We start from the raw sequence: 20,811 nt of genomic DNA, 5'->3' as shown, positions 1-20,811 counted from the left end.
CAATGAATAATATAATTATTTTAGCAAAAATGTTTATTTTTAATTACAATCTGTAGAAGCTATGAGAATAGGAAGGTTCAATTATTTTGTGAAGCATCACAGCACAGTTGAAAAATATATGGCAAGTAGAAATCTGAAATGGATGATGTTGAGAGACAGATGGGAGAGGTTGAGTGGAGCTGAAGGGTGGGACTAATAACAAGATAAACAATGTAGGGCATAAGGGATCTGTAGAATGTATATAGGTTCGGAGCTTTTGTGAAATAGCGTAGTTACAAATAGAAATCAAACTGGATGGACATCAGAAATAGAGGAAGGACTAAGAACAAACAAGAGAGAACTATTGTAAAGTAGACTGTAGAGTGTGTATAAGATGTATGGATTGAAGGTAGAAGCAGAAGTGTTTATTAGTTTACTCCAATTGGGGGATCGGTGGAAGGGTTTGCGGGGAATAATAATAAAGGTATATTCTTTTAAAAAGTATGTATGTATGTGTATGTATATATGTGTATATATGCATGCGTGTATGGATATATATATATTTACCCAAAAAATATGGGGGATTGGAAATGCTGCAGACAATTACATTGGAAGCAACATTCTTTCCGCAATATTAAGCTGATCCACCCTCTGAGGGAAAAAAACACAAAAAAACGTGTTAAACGTTTCTACTCGACGACATCAAAAGTTTAAACATTTTAACCTCTACGTGATCTCCAGCCGCCCCTCCCCCCGCTGGACGGTCTTATATGGGCAGAAAGCTTAAATTCTTGTTAATCCAACTGCACTGTCCAATTTACAGTAGCTAGTACAGTGAAAAAAATACCATGCTATTGTTTGAGGAGAGTGCACAACTTTTATTACGGCAACTGGTTTGATGCATTCGCCTCTGAAGGTAAATAATGTACTCAAGTCATCTTGCTCTGATTTGTCATCCTGAGGGTACCAGAGATAAAATGTAGCACAGTTTTGTTTGATAAAATACATTTTTATATTAAAATGTAGGAACTGGGTTCTACACTTTGAACCCATGCTGTGTCTGCCCCCCCATCTAACTCAAGGTTGGTGTATTTTCTGTATGGAAGCTAATTGTAACGGATGTGAAACGGCTAGCTTAGTTAGCGGTGCACGCTAAATAGCGTTTCAATCGGTGACGTCACTTGCTCTGAGACCTTGAAGTAGTGGTTCCCCTTGCTCTGCAAGGGCCGCGGCTTTTGTGGAGCGATGGGTAACGATGCTTCGAGGGTGACTGTTGTTGATGTGTGCAGAGGGTCCATGCTTCGCGCCCGGGTATGGGCGAGGGGACGGTCTAAAGTTATACTGTTACATTGGTGCCGTGACCCGGATCACTGGTTGCTGCGGAAAAGGAGGAGGTCAAAAGGGGGGTGAGTGTAACGGATGTGAAATGGCTAGCTTAGTTAGCGGTGCACGCTAAATAGCGTTTCAATCGGTGACGTCACTTGCTCTGAGACCTTGAAGTAGTGGTTCCCCTTGCTCTGCAAGGGCCGGCTTTTGTGGAGCGGATGCGTAACGATGCTTCGAGGGTGACTGTTGTTGATGTGTGCAGAGAGTCCCTGGTTTGCGCCCGGGTATGGGTGAGGGGACGGTCTAAAGTTATACGGTTACATAATTATCCATCATTTATGACATTACTGAGAGTATAAACTTAAATGTATTATCATATTTGTATGTTCTCTAAAGTTTTGTACTTAAATGTATCAATTGACCAATTTGGAACATTTGGGCGGACTTGATACATTTTGAACAGTAATGCAATGGTTCATTAGATTAGTCTAAAACTTTGCAAATACAGTGCTGTTGTCTAGTGGCCAAAATCTAAATTGCGCCTGGAGTCCTAAGTGATATAATGGCGTACTCTTGCATTTCAAAGATGGAACAACAAATAGAAAATGCATGTTTTTTTGTTTTATCTTATTCCAGGTCCAATGTGTGTTATTATCCTACATTCATTTCATATTTCCACAAACATAAGTGTTTCCTTTCAAATGCTATCAAGAATATGCATATCCTTGCTTCAGGTTCTGAGCTACAGGCAGTTCGATTTGGGTTTGTAATTTTAGGTGAAAATTTAGAGAAAAAATGATTTTCAAATACTGATTCAAGGTGATGTGGGGTGTGAGGAAATACCCTCCCTTGGTCTAAAGTTGTTGCAGGTTATGAAAATGTACTTTTAATCCTACCCTGTGATGTCAGACAAGCATTGTTGAAGGACCTAATCCTTTTTAACCACAGATCATAGAAAAGCTCTGTTCACGTGTAGATACTGGTTTGGTGCTGGAGTTGATGAATGAGGTTATTGGCAGAATTGGCCTTTAATCCATTGACTTGGAAATGAGTCTACACCAATGATTTATTTAAATGAGCAAAAATAAACACAACACGTAAAGTGTTGGTCTCATTTTCATGAGCTGAAACAAAAGATCCCAGCGATGTTCCATATGCACAAAGCTTATTTCTGTCATTTGTTAGTGAGTATTTCTCCTTTGCAAGATAAACCATCCACTTGACAGGTGTGGCATATAAAGAAGCTGATTAAACAGCATGATCATTACACAGGTGCACCTTGTGCTGGGGACAATTAAAAGCCACTCAAGTGGAATACTGCCAAAGATGTCTCAAGTTTTGAGGGAGTGTGTAATTGGCATGCCGATATCAGGAATGTCCAACGGAGCTGTTGCCAGAGAATGTAATGTTAATTTCTTTACCATAAGCCGCCTCCAATGTCATTTTAGAGAATTTGGCAGTACATCCAACCGGCTTTGCAACCGCAGACCACTTGTAACCACTTAAGCCCTGGACCTCCACATACGGCTTCACCTGCAGGGTCGTTGGGGGAAGGGGGGTGCTAAGGAGTATTTCTGTCGTAATAACCTTTTTGTGGGGAAAAACATATTCTGATTGGCTGCCCTGTCATGGGAAATCTATAGATCAGGGCCTAATGAATTTGGTGGTGGCAGCATCATGCTGTGGGGATGTTTTTCAGGGACCGGGAGACTAGTCAGGATCGAGGGAAAGATGGAGGGAGCAAAGTACAGAGAGATCCTTGATAAAAGGTTGCTCCAGAGTGCTCAGGACCTTCAACTGGGGGTGAAGGTTCACCTTCCAACAGGACAACAACCCTAAGCACACAGCCAAGACAACACAGGAGTGGCTTCCGGACAAGTCTCTGAATTTGGAACAAGTCAAGGGGTCAGAGTACATTCCGAATGCTATATATACACTGCTCAAAAAAATAAAGGGAACACTTAAACAACACAATGTAACTCCAAGTCAATCACACTTCTGTGAAATCGAACTGGCCACTTAGGAAGCAACACTGATTTACAATACATTTCACATGCTGTTGTGCAAATGGAATAGACAACAGGTGAAATTATAGGCAATTAGCAAGACACCCCCAATAAAGTAGTGGTTCTGCAGGTGGCAACCACAGACCACTTTTCAGTTCCTATGCTTCCTGGCTGATGTTTTGGTCACTTTTTATGCTGGCGGTGCTTTCACTCTAGTGGTAGCATGAGACGGAGTCTACAACCCACACAAATGGCTCAGGTACTGCAGCTCATCCAGGATGGAACATCAATGCGAACTGTGGCAAGAATGTTTGCTGTGTCTGTCAGCGTAGTGTCCAGAGCATGGAGGCGCTACCAGGAGACAGGCCAGTACATCAGGAGATGTGGAGGAGGCCATAGGAGGGCAACAACCCAGCAGCAGGACCGCTACCTCCGCCTTTGTGCAAGGAGGAGCAGGAGGAGCACTGCCAGAGCCCTGCAAAATGACCTCCAGCAGGACACAAATGTGCATGTGTCTGCTCAAACGGTCAGAAACAGACTCCATGAGGGTGGTATGAGGACCCTACGTCCACAGGTGGGGGTTTTGCTTACAGCCCAACACCGTGCAGGATGTTTGGCATTTGCCAGAGAACACCAAGATTGGCAAATTCGCCACTGGCGCCCTGTGCTCTTCACAGATGAAAGCAGGTTCACACTGAGCACATGTGACAGTCTGGAGATGCCGTGGAGAACGTTCTGCTGCCTGCAACATCCTCCAGCATGACCGGTTTGGCGGTGGGTCAGTCATGGTGTGGGGTGGCATTTCTTTGGGGGGCCGCACAGCCCTCCATGTGCTCGCCAGAGGTAGCCTGACTGCCATTAGGTACCGAGATGAGATCCTCAGACCTCTTGTGAGACCATATGCTGCTGCGGTTGGCCCTGGGTTCCTCCTAATACAAGACAATGCTAGACCTCATGTGACTGGAGTGTGTCAGCAGTTCCTGCAAGAGGAAGGCATTGATGCTATGGACTGGCCCGCCTGTTCCCCAGACCTGAATCCAATTGAGCACATCTGGGACATCATGTCTCGCTCCATCCAGCTCTGGGAGGAGATCCCTCAGGAGACCATCCACCACCTCATCAGGAGCATGCCCAGGCGTTGTAGGGAGGTCATACACGCACGTGGAGGCCACACACACTACTGAGCCTCATTTTGACTTGTTTTAAGGACATTACATCAAAGTTGGATCAGCCTGTAGTGTGGTTTTCCACTTTAATTTTGAGTGTCACTCCAAATCCAGACCTCCATGGGTTGATAAATTTGATTTCCATTGATAATTTTTGTGTGATTTTGTTGTCAGTACATTCAACTATGTAAAGAAAAAAGTATTTAATAAGAATATTTCATTTATTCAGATCTAGGATGTGTTATTTTAGTATTCCCTTTATTTTTTTGAGCAGTGTATATTAGATGGCTGACAGGGCGCTGTTCTGAAGCCACCGGCAGCCATGTTGGCACTCCATTGTGAAAAATATTTTGGAAGCTATAGAAATGCATTTTAATGTCACATTTTTTGCCACTTTTTCTATGAGCTAATCATGAGAAATATAAATTTTCCTTAAGCTACAATATGTAACATTTTGGCCAACTGACCAAATTCCCCTAGAAATATGAGTTATAGATGTCACTTATTAAAAGCTTCCCTTGCATAAGTTTCGTTTTTGCGTCTCTGTTTTTTACACCAGCTTCAACAGCTGAAAATAAAATATTTTGGGTTATGGAAAAGATTTCACAATGGTTTAGATGGTACATTGATAATATACACTATTAGGTGCTTGTTTTGTCACAAACTGAAAATAGACCAACTATTAGAATTTTTGGACCAGGAAATGGTCGAGCGATTTCCGCGTAGTGCAGCTATAATCTCAAGTACTAATGTTACTGTTGCCACTACAACAAAATACTGAACTGTAATTTTGTCCTTAACTTTAAATTAAATGCTATAGAATTACATCAATTCCTGTGGTGGAGAGCCAATAGAGAGAAATATTAATGGCGTCTTTTTGTAGGCACTAACTCTGACATGGTTCGTTGGACAAAGCGTATGGGATAATGAATGGTGTTTGATAAATGCCGAAAATGTCTGGCAACACACAGGTTTAGGAGATCTTATTTGTTTTGATCTATAAGAATCTTAATCTGCTAACAACTTTTTTGTGTGAATTCTGACATTTATGTAAAAAAAAAAAAGCACAAAGGCTTCATAATTAATAAAGGTTGTAACTGACTGCTATTATCTTATAGAACAATCTTATTTTCTGCATTTATTCCAAACCCTATTCTTTCCCCATTCATTTTTCCCATAGGGAAGGATTCACGAACCAGAGGTAACTAATTTCTGGGTTTTAGAACTACAAACTGAAGAGCTCTATAAGGCTGACAGGTGGCGTCAAAGCCTCTTTGGTCAATAGAGCCCCACTTTGGAGGTGTCATAATATCCATAAAACCTAGCGGTCAACCAACAGGGAAATGGTTCCAATTGTTTTTCCACCATTCATTTTTCCCATAGGGAATTTTAGAAACACAAAATAAGGTCTGTGTTTCATGTAGGCTTACCCTGGAGTGGCATTTTGATTACCATGTAAATCTCTCTCGGACAAGGTAACTCAATATATTCGGCTCTATTTTCTCTGATTCGAAAATGCTAATTAGCATCAAAGTAGACATCATGCAAGACTACAAATCTCTGCAAACTCGCATGTAATCTCTAGCTGACACCTTTGATAACAGGTATTGTGTCAATTTAAAACTAGCACAAGACAGTTCACAGAATTGTCAATTTAAAGAAATGTAGCCAATTTATTCATTACTAAATGTAGCTAACATTAGATAGTTAATCCAGAGATTCTTATCCTTGCCTCGATTTAGCAGTCTAGTCCAGATCATCATTACATTTAAAGATCTTTATGATAGCCACATTAGCAGCTAATTAGCATTTCATTTTTGAGGGGTAAATATAAGTGTTTTGATAGCTGTGTAATTCTCTCTTGGATAAGGTGAGTTTTAACAATATATTTGCCTCAATTTTCTCTCAAATTCAAAATGCTTATTAGAAACAGAGAAGACCTCAGCAAGACTATACATTCCTACAGGAAGATCCTGCACGTCATCTCTAGCCGACACTGTCAGCTACCATTCGCCAGTTCAATCAGAGAGACCTGTGCTCAATCCATGATGAATCCATGTGCTGTATTGAAATGAATTGAATAAAGTGTTGAACTTCTTCCATTCCCTGCTCTCTTATAGCATCCGCAATCCAGGGTTTACATCAGAGATCTATATATAATGACGAGATGCTCATGTCTCTGCCCTAACAATGGGAGTCGTTGTCCCAAAGGTGACAAGGCAGAAGACAAGCACAGTGAAACCTCTCGCTTCGCCTCTTCCTCTCCGTTTATATACACCATTGGTCTACACTGGGATAAAATCTCAATTTGGTTTCGCCCATGTCCAAATTTCTGATCCCTACACTGGATGTAGGCTTCAATACAGGTTCATCATGGCAGAATTGTTACCTTTTTTTATTCAGAGAATAAAGGCACTTGAAAGAGTCACATCACATGAGTAACATCTGCCCATGAGTAAATAGGTCTAAATCATTTCTGCATTTTGTCTACAATTAGTTTTCAACTTCTCATGAATCTGTCTATCTGTTAACTGGCCTCTGTAAAATGGTATAGAATCAGCTTGATCCCCTCTGTCAAATGCGCTTAGACCTTTTTTTTTAAAGGAAAATGAGAATTAAAAACAGGTTCAGTCGAGATCTTGCAGAGTTACTCCACCTCAAGAATTGCATTTGGCAAAAGGCTTGGCACACGCATACTCAGGCTGACTGGCTATAGTTCAGGCAAATGAGAAATTAGTGCACTCAGGCTATCCGGAAGGCCAAAATGAGTTACTTTAAGGAGCAGTTCTCTCTCTGTGGGTCTAACCCCAAGACGTTCAGGAAAACGGTTAAAGACCAGGAGAATAAACCCTCCTCACAGCTGCCCATGTCCCTTAATGTTGATGATGTGGTTGTTACTGACAAGAAGCACATGGCTGAGCTCTTTAATCACCACTTCATTAAGTCAGGATTCCTATTTGACTCAGCCTTGCCTCCTTGCCCGTCCAACATTTCCTCATCTCCCACCCCTTCTAATGCAACTATCCCCGATGCTCCTCCCTCTTTTTCCCCTGCCCCGCTACAAAGTTTCCCCCTGCAGGCAGTTACTGAGCGAGGTGCTAAAGGAGCTCCTTAAACTTGACCCCAGAAAAACATCTGGGTCAGATGGTTTAGACCTTTTCTCCCTTAAGGTTGCTGCTCATATCATTACCAAGCCTATCTCCAACCTTTTTAACCTGTCTCTCCTTACTTGGGAGGTTCCCATTGCTTGGAAGGCAGCCACAGTGTGTCCTTTATTTAAAGGGGGAGATCAAGCTGATCCTAATTGTTATAAGCCTATTTCTATTTTGCCCTGTTTTTCAAAAGTGTTGGAAAACTTGTCAATAATCAACTGACTGTCTTTCTTGATGTCTATAGTTTGAGTTTGAGTTTATTTTTATTTTTACAGGGACAGTGCACATTAATCAACATTTCAATAAAAGTGCCGGTTTTAGCCAACCGGATAATTTTCAACCGCAGTCCCTGGGCAGGTTATTAAAAAGAATTACAATATAGACAATAGCAACATAGAACAAGCAAGACATAGCAACATAGGACAAGCAAGATGTAGCATACAGACAGAGCAGCATAAAACAAAAAGCAGCAAGACAAAATTCATAAAAGCAACAAAGTGTTTCCACACCTCACAAGCTACAGACAACAGACAACATGGAGAGTGGCAACACACAGCTAGGGACCATGTTCACAAATCTGATTGACCTTTAGCCATGTCTTCAAGCATTTTGTGAAAGTGTGATATGTGGTGCAGTTATGTGTGTCTGATGGCAGTGTATTCCAGACATGGGAAGCTCTCACAGAGAATGCAGATTTACTAAAGGTGCTTTTCCTTAGGGGAACTATACAGTCACCTCTCATGGCAGACCTTGTGGATCTGCTGCCATATGTCTGGGTTTTCTGTTTAACAAAAATATTGAGTGGTGGGGGAGCCAGGCCATTGAGGATCTTGAATACAAGACATGCGTCAGTGTATTGCACAAGATTTTCCCAACTCAAGAGCTCATGCTTTCTAAGGATGTGACAATGATGATGGCTATTGGGCTTCCTATCAAGCACTTTGAGAGCCTGTTTGTAGACAGACTGAATAGGTTTTAATGTTGTACAGCAAGCTTGGGCCCAACTAGTAAAGCAGTATGTTAGTAGTATCCTCTCTGGTATGCAATCTGGTTTCCGCACAGGTTATGGATGTGTCACTGCAACCTTAAAGGTCCTCAGTGATGCCACCATTGCCCTCGATTCTAAGCAATATTGTGCTGCTATTTTTATTGACTTTGCCAAAGCTTTTGATACGGTAGACCATTCCATTCTTGTGGGCCGGCTAAGGAGTATTGGTGTCTCTGAGGGGTCTTTGGCCTGGTTTGCTAACAACCTCTCTCAAAGAGTGCAGTATATAAAGTCAGAAAAACTGCTGTCTCAGCCACTGCCTGTCACCAAGGGAGTACTCCAAGGGTCAATCTTAGGCCCCACGCTCTTCTCAATTTACATCAACAACATAGCTCAGGCAGTAGGAAGCTCTCTCATCCATTTATATGCAGATGATACAGCCTTATACTCAGCTGGCCCCTCCTTGGATTTTGTGTTAAATGCTCTACAACAAAGCTTTCTTAGTGTCCAACAAGCTTTCTCTGCCCTTAACCTTGTTCTGAACACCTCCAAAACAAAGGTCATGTGGTTTGCTAAGAATGATGCCCCTTGTTCCACAGGTGTTATTACTACCTCTGAGGGTTTAGAGCTTGAGGTAGTCAACTCATACACGTACTTGGGAGTATGGCTAGACGGTGCACTGTCCTCCTCTCAGCACATATCAAAGCTGCAGGCTAAAGTTAAATCTAGACTTGGTTTCCTCTATTGTAATCGCTCCTCTTTCACCTCAGCTGCCAAACTAACCCTGATTCAGATGACCATCCTACCTATGCTAGATTAAAAAGACATAATTTATAGATCGGCAGTTAAGGGTGCTCTCGAGAGGCTAGGTGTTATAGGACACATCACTGTACTCTATACTCCTCTGTAAACTGGTCATCTCGGTATACCCGTCGCAAGACCCACTGGTTGATGCTCATTTATAAAACCCTCTAAGGCCTCACTCCCCTCTATCTGAGATATTTACTGCAGTCCTGATCCTCCACATACAACACCCGTTCTGCCAGTCACATTCTGTTAAAGGTCCCCAAAGCACAAACATCCCTGGGTCGCTGCAGATAGCGATTGGAACAAGCTGCAACAAACACTCAAACTGTCACGAACCCCGCTTCCTGAGTCTGTGTTTGCCTGTGTTTCTGTCCTGGAGTGTGTTTCCGGTGTCCTGGAACGCACCCTGTCTGGTTGCCGGGCAGATTAGCTTGTTGGGAGATCGATGTTCACCCGCACCTGTATCCCATCAGTAATCTGCACAGCTGTCCTGATCATCACCTCTCCCCTTCAAAAGCTCTGACCTGACATCCATTCCCTGCCGGATCGTTAGCCATGAACAGTATGTTGTGCCATAGTATCAGCCTCAAGTTGGATAGAATTTGTTTTGTTGTTTTGTACGTCTTGCTTGCCTTCAACTTACCTCCGTTTGTTCTGTCTTCAGTTACTCACCCGGATCATTTACCCCATTCCCGCCTGGTCATCGGAGGATTCCGCTTCCCCATTGGATCCACCTATTTACTCCCATCAACTCACCACCGCTGCCCGCTACGCCACCTGGATGTATCTACCCACTCACATTCACTTGTAAATAAATACTCACCTTCTTCCTACTCTCCTTGTCCTGGTCTGCTTCTGGGTTCGATTTTGAAGAAACGTGACACAAACCGGACTGTTTTATCTCAATCTCTTCATTCAAAGACTCAATCATGGACACTCTTACTGACAGTTGTGGCTGCTTTGTGTGATGTATTGTTGTCTCTACCTTCTTGCCCTTTGTGCTGTTGTCTGTGCCCAATAATGTTTGTACCATGTTTTGTGCTGCTACCATGTTGTTATGTTGTGTTGCTACCATGCTGTGTTGTCTTAGGTCTCTCTTTATGTAGTGCTGTGTTGTCTCTCTTGTTGTGATATATATTTTGTCCTATATTTATATTGTATTTATTGTTTTTAATCCCAGGCCCCCGTCCCCGCAGGAGGCATTTTGGTAGGCCGTCAATGTAAATAAGAATTTGTTCTTAACTGACTTTCCTAGTTAAATAAAGGTTAAATAAATACATTTAAAAATTTGTGGGTAATTGAACGCTAGTAACAAACTGCCTAGTCAAGACTGCCAACGATAAGAGGCCATGGGGGACTACTGTTCAGTCGTGTGGTCAGGTGCCATAAAGAGGGACTTAGGAAAATTACAATTTGTTCAGAATAGGGCAGCACGGCTGGCCCTTAAATGTACACAGAGAGCAAACCCTTAATAGTATTTGGTATTTTATTAGGATCCCCATTAGCTGTTGCAAAAGCAGCAGCTACTCTTCCTGGGGACCACACAAAACATGAAACAAAATACAGAATGAAATAATACAGAACATCAATAGACAAGAACAGCTCAAGGACAGAACTACATTAATTTATGCTTGTCAATCTCTCATGGCTCAAAGTGGAGGAGAGATTGACTTCATCACTACTTGTTTTTTTAGGAAGTGTTGACAAGCTGAATGCACGGAGCTGTCTGTTTAAACTACTAGCACACAGCATGGACACCCCATGCATACCCCACAAGACATGTGGCCAGAGGTCTCTTCACAATCCCCAAGTCCAGAACAGACTAGGGGAGGTGTACAGTACTACATAGAGCCATGGCTACATGGAACTCTATCCCACATCAGGTAACTGATGCAGCAGTAGAATCAGATTTAAAAAACAGATAATACACCTTATGGAACAGCGGGGACTGTGAAGAGACACACACACAGGTACACACACACGCTATCACACGCACTCTACATACACATACATTGTAATATTGTTGTATGGTGGTATTATACATGTTGTATTGTAGATATATAGTGGTGTAATATTGTTATATGATGTACTGTTTTATCTTTTATTTTGTGTGTGATGTAAGTGCCTTAATGTGTTTGGACCCCAGGAAGAGTAGCTGCTGCCTTGGCTAATTGGGATCCCTAGTAAATACAAATAAATACAAATACAGGGGTAGCCTACTCAAATCTGAGCCTGGAGTTCTGGAGGAGCCTACTGCTTTCTGTTCTCCTTGGTAGTTAGTTAGATGAATGTCACTGACTGGCCAGACATCCCACTCACCCGGAGCCCTATATTTCTGAATCAGTGTCAGGTTAGAGGGGGGGGATTACAATCATCAGTAGAGGTAGAGGTCCAGATTTGAGAAAAAGTCATGTAATTGCAAGAAAATATTAGGGAAATGCAGCATTCCATTAAGTGCAGTATTAGATTCTACCACTGGGTGTCACTAGTGTCTGTCTTGCAATCCTTCAGTCGTTCTTTAGGAACAGCTTGCAATGTGGCATAGTGAGGCCTACTCAAACGTTGATCCATATCATCCATATATGAGCCATTTAACTTTTTTTCCAATGCAGAATAATATTATTGACATCCATTGCTCAAGATTTTTAAATCGTCAGTAGACAATTTATTTCATGGTGCATTTGATTTTGCCACTCTGGATTGATAGGCTGGAAGACTGGGCATAGGCTATGATTGATTTCAAGTCAATACCTGTTGAACAAAATCCCAATAGATAATTTTACAATTATGTTGGCAAAAAGTCCTAGTATGAATTCATATTCGAATAGTGGAAGTGTTGTACTCAATTGATCTAATTAGGCTGATCACAGACACACACGCACACACAAACTCGTGCCCTGTTTTCTCAAATAGGAAGCAATCAAATAACCTATTGTTTCAAAGTAGTTTTGAACCTAAATAAGTGGACTACAAAACTGGATACAAACGGCTAGGCTACTCAAGGCTATATTTATTCCAAATTTAGTTTGGGCTTCATTTTCATGATGGCCCTCCAACATAAACGAAAACGTTAGGGCTAGCCTACTATTTGATCTTGTTGAACGGACAATAAATATGTCATGAGTCATATTTAGGTCTATGGCTGAAAGCATCTCTCAATAGCCTAAGCTACAGCTTCTTCAATATGAATGGGTATGGATAGACAAAAGCTACATTTGGATATAGTTACCTAGGCTACTAGGCTATGTCACATGATGAGCACATGCAGATGTCCCTTTATCTAAAAAGTAGATCTAGAATTGACTGGATTGATTCTGTTGCTTTTGTGTTTTGGCTAATAGTGGATCGGGTGGCAACTCTTTTAATGTGCAAATCAAAGCTATGATGGAGAGCCAATGAGGACACACTCCTAAATCCTGTTGGCGCTCACGCTTGACACACCGCCTACGTCACCGTTGGGTTACCCAATCGCAACAGAAACACCCCGTCTACTTTCTGTTTTCTACTCTCAAAGTTTTTACTTTTGTGGTAAAAGACAGCGGAAAGTGATGATAATGTTTTATTATCTCAATGATCGTCTTCTGCATCGGAAAGAAATGGTGGCGTTTTATCAATAGATTTCAAATATTAAATAATATCATCTCTAAAGCAGTCTGTCCAAGTTAGCGAGGACGACGTGGGAAATTCATCCTATTTGAACGACTTTATTCTCAAGATTTGCAAGGTTGAAGAAGCGGAGTTATCCCTGTAATAATGGGAATTGGATCTCGGCTAAATTAATCTGGGATTTCGTCTAGCATGGTTTCGTTTTAAAACACGACATTTTCATTTTAGAGACAATTTTTCAGCCGCTCAGTTTGCAAATGTTGAAGTTGGGCTAATATAGGCCTACCTCCAAGGAAACTTGTATTATTCTGTCTGTTTAATGAGAAAAACTTTGCATTATCACTTGAGAGCGTGAGCATTGCGGGTATTTTTGTTGTTGACAAAACCGTCGCATTTACCTATTCTCGGTTATGTTAGCCGTGGGGCAGATGGACGGGTCCAGACAGAGCGCTTTCCTCTTAAGCACCCCACCTTTAGCAGCTCTGCATAGCATGGCGGAGATGAAGACCCCACTCTACCCAGCCTACCCGTTATCTTCCACCGGGCCGGCCTCTTCTACCTCACCTACTGCCACCTCTCCAAACCCCGGTGGCATCCCGGTGTCCTCACCGGGGATCAAACCATCCTCCGGAATGTCATCTCTCGGATCCCCCCATCAATGCAGCGCGCTAGGAACACCTCATGGAATAAACGACATCCTCAGTCGTCCCTCGATCCTTTCCCCAGGAGCTGCTGCTGCCGTTGCTGCGTCCTCTTCTGCCGGAATCTTGTCCGGAATGCCCCGCTTCAGTAGCTTGAGCCCCCCGCCACCCCATGGGCTCTACTTCAGCCCCAGCGCTGCAGCAGTGGCAGTGGCTCGCTACCCCAAGCCGTTGACAGACCTTCCAGGCAGGACCCCGATATTCTGGCCAGGAGTCATGCAAAGCCCACACTGGAGAGACGCCAGATTCGCATGTTCACCCCGTAAGTAACTAGTCCACGTTTTTGAGCTATCTGAACTTCAATTTAACTTATTTTTTTTTACAGTTAATGTAGAGGCTACAGGGGTTATTAATAATTCCCCAGTAGCCTATGGTATTTATTCCTGAAAACCGAAGCTGATCTGACTTGAATGTCTAGCTGCAATGTGCATTATTATAATGTCCCGAACAAAAGTTAATATTATAACAGCTCAAATTCAATTGATTATGATATCATATGATAATATTCTAACATTAGGCCTATTCTAATATCATAGACATATTAGCATATTCTATCAATAGGCTACATTTAGTTTAATGGACTAGATGCTTTATGTTTTACATTTTCAGATCAGAATTCTGTACTGCTCGACAAAGATGGAAAAAGAAAACATACACGTCCCACCTTCTCTGGACAACAAATCTTTGCCCTGGAAAAGACTTTTGAACAAACGAAATACCTCGCTGGGCCAGAGCGAGCACGACTGGCCTACTCGTTGGGAATGACAGAGAGCCAAGTGAAGGTAAGGCATATTCTGAAATAGTCTTTATAAAATCCAACAATATGCATAATAATATTGTTTGATAAGTAGCCTGTAGTTAACCTGCAACTAAAGGGGAGCACACTAGCCTCTTGTAGACTCTTTATTTGAAGAATTTCTCAATGTGAACATTTCTCAGTGCCTCGATGTTTTGTCTTTCGTTTCAACATTCCTAAATAGAAAGATATAGCCTACACTGTCAGTTGAAGTGCCTCGTGTATTTTAGACAATGTTTGGTCTTTCGTTTCAATATTCCTAAATAGAAAGATATAGCCTACACTGTCAGTTGAAGTGCCTCGTGTATTTTAGACAATGTTTGGTCTTTCGTTTCAATATTCCTAAATAGAAAGATATAGCCTACACTGTCAGTCGAATAACAGCGGTCAACGAATCTAAATAGAAATGACTCTATTGCATTTCATATGAATGAATCGCCAAATAGGCCTAATTGTTGTTATAGGCACAACTATAAATATTTCTAAAATATTAGTATGTATATTTAATGAATTATTAATAAAGTAAACTACAATTTAACGAAGCATTTTGTTAATTTATGTAATGCAAATTAGTAAATAATGGTAGCAACGTTTTGCAGTGCAGAGCAGCATGTAGACGTTTGCCAACAACATGGATGGACGCAAATTAAACCTATATTTTCTCTTTAGAAAAAAGATTTTGTCAATTTTTCTAAACGAACGATTAGAATGAAATATAACCTACTATTATTTGGACATGTGGTGACTTCACGTGACCCAGGCATATGCCCTTTTCATTTGGCATATCAGCAACGTTTGTAGGCCCAGGCTACATAAATGATATGCAAATTATGTATGATGGTTGTTAATCAATATCTTTGCAATAGATTAAGAGGTTCTTTATTTGCATGTAATCAATGAATATCAACTTTTTAGGTGTGGTTTCAAAACCGAAGAACTAAATGGAGAAAACGGCACGCGGCTGAGATGGCTTCGGCAAAGAAGAAGCAGGATTCTGAGACCGAGAGGCTGAAAGGGGCTTCGGAGAACGAAGATGATGATGATGATTATAACAAGCCGTTGGACCCTAACTCAGACGACGAGAAAATAACACAACTACTGAAAAAACACAAACCAAACTCCTCACTCCTTATTCATACGTCAGAAAACGACAGTTCGTAGACAGACAAGGGAGGAACGACTTTTGACGCAACATTTCAAAGTGGAACTGGTGCAGGTTGTCCCTTTTCTCGTCCAAGTTTTGAAATTAATAAATTTGCACGAGGACGGAGGACGCATGCCAGATCAAAGGAATAGACCGCAATTTTGTAGTCTGGATCATTGGCCAAAACATGGACTCTTCAATTTATAGAAGTTTCAGCATTAAGAAGATGGTACTTACATGTAAATAGAAACGTGAGTTGTATTAAATAGAAATTATATTACTGTGAATATTTATGTGTAAAAAAAACATTTTTTTTGTATCAAGCACTGCTGAGTCTCTTATGCTCAGTTCTGACGTCTGACATTGTTATAGCTTTGTCAATTGTTAAAAGCGTAGCCTATATTCTCATCTTCATTTTCCTTTTGTTTTTGAAATTTGAAATTTACATTACATTTCAGAGTGAAGTAATAAGATACACCTGTTTATAGGACCCAATTTTCAACCTTTATGGACTCTGAAACAATATCAGAACAAGCTTACCTAAACCTATTGCCTTTGTATACTGAGTATAAGAAAAAAAAATGAAATGAAATTAGCCACATATTTTACGTGTAAAAAATACTGGTTGTGACACAATTGAAGTAAATTTGTAATATACATGAATACTGTTTGTCTCCCTAATGGTAAAATGTTTTTTTTTCCCCCCACATGTTACTTAATTTATATAATGTTTTAAGTTTGTAACAGTGATTGAATCCTGCATAAATGTGTAGGCCTAACGTTACCGCAGGTTCATATGTAATGCACTTTTATTTAATAAAAGATAAAATGCATGAACGTTTGCTTTACTCTGGACATAAAACAATTAAATGTTGTTCTCGGCAGCATTAAGCTAATGGAGAACATAATGCAAAAAGCATAGGGGGAGGGTCAACTAATTTATTTAATTTAGTTTTATTTTATCTACCTATAGGCCTACATTTCTATTTGTGTACATTAACGAAAGACATTTGAAGATATAAACAGGATTTGAGACACTGTTACTATTCATCTTAATGTAGGGGTAATCTCTCTTTGCAGGGCAGCGTAAAAGTTGTATATTTGTTTATGTAAACAGTGAATATATGAATCATTATTATTGTTATTATTATTATTATTGCTGGTGATGTCATGTCACGTTTCCTTGCTATGATATAGCACCAGCAATATGCACATATATTGTTGTAGGCCTATAACCACGCTATAATAATAATAATAATAATTTATAGTAAATCAATAACAGTATTCACTTTGCAGTGCTTTTATAAAAATTATTCTGCACTCTTTCCCTAGATTACTGGATCATAGAATAGGTTTTTGAATATCGAATCGAATAAGTAAGCCTAGACCACAGAGGGTACAACTAGTATGGACTTGCGTTCACAGTACCGTCTGACGCCGATATTAATTCATTATAATTGTCTATCTGGCTGAAATTGTTCATCGTGCGATGGCGTGAAGATACAGTCGATGGGCAGAATATTCCAACAGTCACAGACACTTAAAACATGTCCTGAAAAGTTCATAATTAATTTATCTGTCGAAGAATCTAGAAATTCACTCCGCAGTGTCTATGCGTCTTCAGATTCGCATGATTACATCAGCATGTTCTTTTAAAATTGGAAATCACTCAACCGATTCACAGCGCTAGTAAATATTTAATTTATCAGATGTGGATATAAGTAAGTTGAGGCATTTGCCAAGTCATTTTGGAGAGACTCACTGTTAGTAAATGCTAGATTTAAGACTTTAGCCTATTGAGAAGGGTATGTGATAGTGTTATCAACATTTGGTCTAAGTTATATAGACTAGGTCTAGAGATAAATAAAGGTTAAATAAAGGTTAAATAAATAAATAAAAATAAATGCTCATTTTAAAATCTAATCGGCAATTGTATTGTACATTTGCAATATGGTAGTCTTAATAGCAACCTACATAGATACAATGAACAGTTTGAAATAAAAGTAAGTTCGGGAACCTGAAAGAACACAACGATGTCTCTCAGTTAGATATGATTTCGAGTGCAGAAATGGTTAGTTACTCTGATGTAAGCCTATACGAAATATCTGCTACCAGACAGAAGGACCTGTAGCTTATGGATGTAGTTTATGGACTTGAATGGTAGGCCAATGCGTGCCAGTAGAGGCTGCTATTTGTATAACCATTTGAGATTCAGGCTATAACCTACTAAGTAACTTTCTGAATTAACATCATGTTAAAAATGTGGTGGCAGTGTATTTTGGTTGACCACTTTTTCTGTCCACTTTCTCTTTGAATATGTAGCACAACTACAACTGCAGGATTTCAATAAATACATTTTTATCTGCCATTTTGTCTCAAGTCTGCAGTGCCACCACGTGTTTTTAACATGAAGTTAATTGTTAAAAGTATGCAATGATGGAGAACAACAGCTGACAATGAGGATTTGTATGTCTCACATTAGAAATATTAATGTGGCATATTTTCGAACGTCATTAGCAATTTTTTAGCCTACTAATTCAGCCTATAGGCGATATATTTGATGCAATTTATAGACCGCACTAGGGCATAACAGGAACGTAATAGTTCCGAGCTTCATGTTGCACAGTGCACAGTGTAACGCGTGCGCCTCTTCAGGGTTTAAACTTTTATTTTTATAGCTGTCCGGTCGCAGTGGCGGAAAAGGCGAATGAGAACTGCACAGGTAAGCATGTTTTTATATTTTCACAGAAATTATGTGATCGTCAAATGACAAGATCATGAACACGTGAAAAATCCGGCCCGTTCAAATTAGATATTTGGGCAATAGGCCCAGTGTAGGCTATTGTCGATCCTATAGTCCTATACAGAGCATCATGTTTGTAGGCTATGCCAATATGACTGGAATGCATGTTCTATGTGTACTGGAGTAAAATGCTTACCATATTATACTTTTTTGTTTGATGAAAAAGGCTATATTTAACTTGTAGCCTTTTTACTCGGTTCCTCCTATTGCTCCCATGCTGCTTTTGTTCACACTTGCAGTGAACATGAATCTCTCTAGCACAAAACTGGGATTAGTTCCTTAAAGGCATCCATCCCAATAAGGGAAACTAACTCCAACCTAATCCATTCATGGACGCTCACTACCTTTTTAGCGCCTAATGACGATAGTATCTTCTGGCCGTGTTTTTTTAAGAGCCCCGATACTCGTTCGGGACATTAAAACGCATAGCATGCAATAAGGGTTTGGAAACATAAGCACAGTATATTTTATACCAGCTATAAATAATTTTAAAAAACCAAATGTTCAATTATCTCACACCTTTATAGGGTTAGAGTTAGTGTTCCCACACGGCCATATGATGTCTACCTACTCCATTATTATTACATTGAGTAGCTAGGTCCTTTTCAGTGGCCACACTCAATGGAAGTATTTCAGATTGGGGGCGGTATGGCGATGTCAAGTCATGGCGTTTGGGGATAGCTCCTCCATATAACTGGCATCTCACACTGCCACAGGGGTCAGTGCAGCCACTGCATTGTGTGCTACTTGTCATTCTTAGCGGCTGCTTTTCAATTTGCTGCCTGTGCTATAATATCAGTCAGCACCAAAAGCACTCAACATGGGCTTTGTCCCGTCCACCTCTTCAAATGGATTTTGAATGAGGAATTAAATACAGACTCACTCTGGGTGAGATCTAAAGAGTGCATGTTTGACGACAGAAATGGAGTTATGCTGAAAAGCAACAACAACAGTGGTTATGACTGGACATGGCTTTCATGTTGTCACGGATAAGGCCACAATATTCTAACACTGGTGATTTTATTCTTGTGAGATTTTGATAAAATGTGATTTTTTTTTTAGCACAGATTGTTTTATTTGGGGGAAAATACTATTTGTTGATGCACCAGATAACACTGGTTCTGTGGATTCCAGGTGTAGGCCTAGTGAACACTGGTTCATTGGTTTGCATTGTGTGTACCACCAGACCTATATTATTTAGGGTATTTCAATTACTTTCAAAGTATTTAGATATGTTTTAGTTGGCCTAGTTGAATATTGGAATGTATCTTTAAAATAATACTTATATACGCAAGTACACTCGCATGCATTTAACCCAGGTATTTGAAAATAGTATTTGAAATAAGTATTTGAAAATACTTTAAAATAGTTGGCTATTTATAGGGAATTATTTGAAAATACTTCAATAGAAGTAGTTGATTCGGAACATATTTGAAGATACTCAAATACACAGAAAGTAAGTATGTAAATAACAAATCATCAAAAACATTTTGAACCCAGGTCTGGAGAACACTGGTTCGATGGTTTCCAGGTGTGGAGTACTTTGGTTCTGTGGGTTCCAGGTCTGGAGAACACTGGTTTGATGGTTTCCAGGTGTGGAGTACTTTGGTTCTGTGGGTTCCAGGTGTGGAGAAGACTAGTTCTGTGAGTTCCAGGTGTGGAGAACGTGGGTGGTGTTCCTCGGGGGACTGGCAGCAGCATCTGTTGACCAACTGCTCTGCCAGACTGCCAGCCAGCATGCTCACTGACAACGCTCACCTACACCATTCTGCCAACCACAGCTATTCTGCTACATCTACCCAGATGCTACGGAGTCTCCATCTTCCCACATGAAACACATCCTGGAGGAGAGGTTAATTAGTAGAGAAATAAATACCTTGCTTCTAAAAAGGGCATTTGCACTGTCTCACCTGCACAGTCTCGCTATGCCTCATCCCTTCATGTACACTGTTATATACAATAGTGTTATTCTTATGCCACATAGTGAATTTGTGGTATTTTGTCTTCAAAAACATTTAGCTTGGAGCAATGTAATGGCAGGATGACTAACTGCAGGGTGCTGAAAATAACATGTTTTTGGGAAAGTGTTGCTGAGGTTCAACAAAACCCCCAAATGGATTCATCATAATACCTCAAATATACAATACAGTTGAAGGTTTTAACTATGTCTTCATATCCCTGCCTGTTGAATTCCCAGTCGGCCAAAATAATTAGCTATTTAGTGGTGCAACTAATGTGTTAGCCTTACCCGGCTATCTTTATAAAGAGCCCATTGATGGGGCTCTCAGTTGACCATGTACTACAAGAGATTACACACAATGACATGTGTCAAAGGGG

General features: G+C 40.5%; 1 protein-coding gene across 1 annotated transcript; it reads left to right on the top strand.

Annotated features, from left to right (window-relative positions):
• The first annotated feature begins 12,913 nt into the window (after nt 1-12,913).
• Nucleotides 12,914-16,278, top strand: nkx6.1 (NK6 homeobox 1). Its single transcript, XM_020457377.2, has 3 exons — nt 12,914-13,993; nt 14,341-14,513; nt 15,443-16,278. The coding sequence occupies exons 1-3, from the start codon at nt 13,441-13,443 to the stop codon at nt 15,686-15,688; spliced, it is 972 nt and encodes a 323-aa protein (XP_020312966.1). The 5' UTR covers nt 12,914-13,440; the 3' UTR covers nt 15,689-16,278.
• The last annotated feature ends 4,533 nt before the right edge of the window (nt 16,279-20,811 follow it).

Source organism: Oncorhynchus kisutch, linkage group LG23, assembly GCF_002021735.2.
Source record: "Oncorhynchus kisutch isolate 150728-3 linkage group LG23, Okis_V2, whole genome shotgun sequence".
Classification (NCBI taxonomy): Eukaryota; Metazoa; Chordata; class Actinopteri; order Salmoniformes; family Salmonidae; genus Oncorhynchus; species Oncorhynchus kisutch.
The sequence above is the reverse complement of the archived record's forward strand: the minus strand, read 5'-3'. Positions and strand labels throughout refer to the sequence as shown.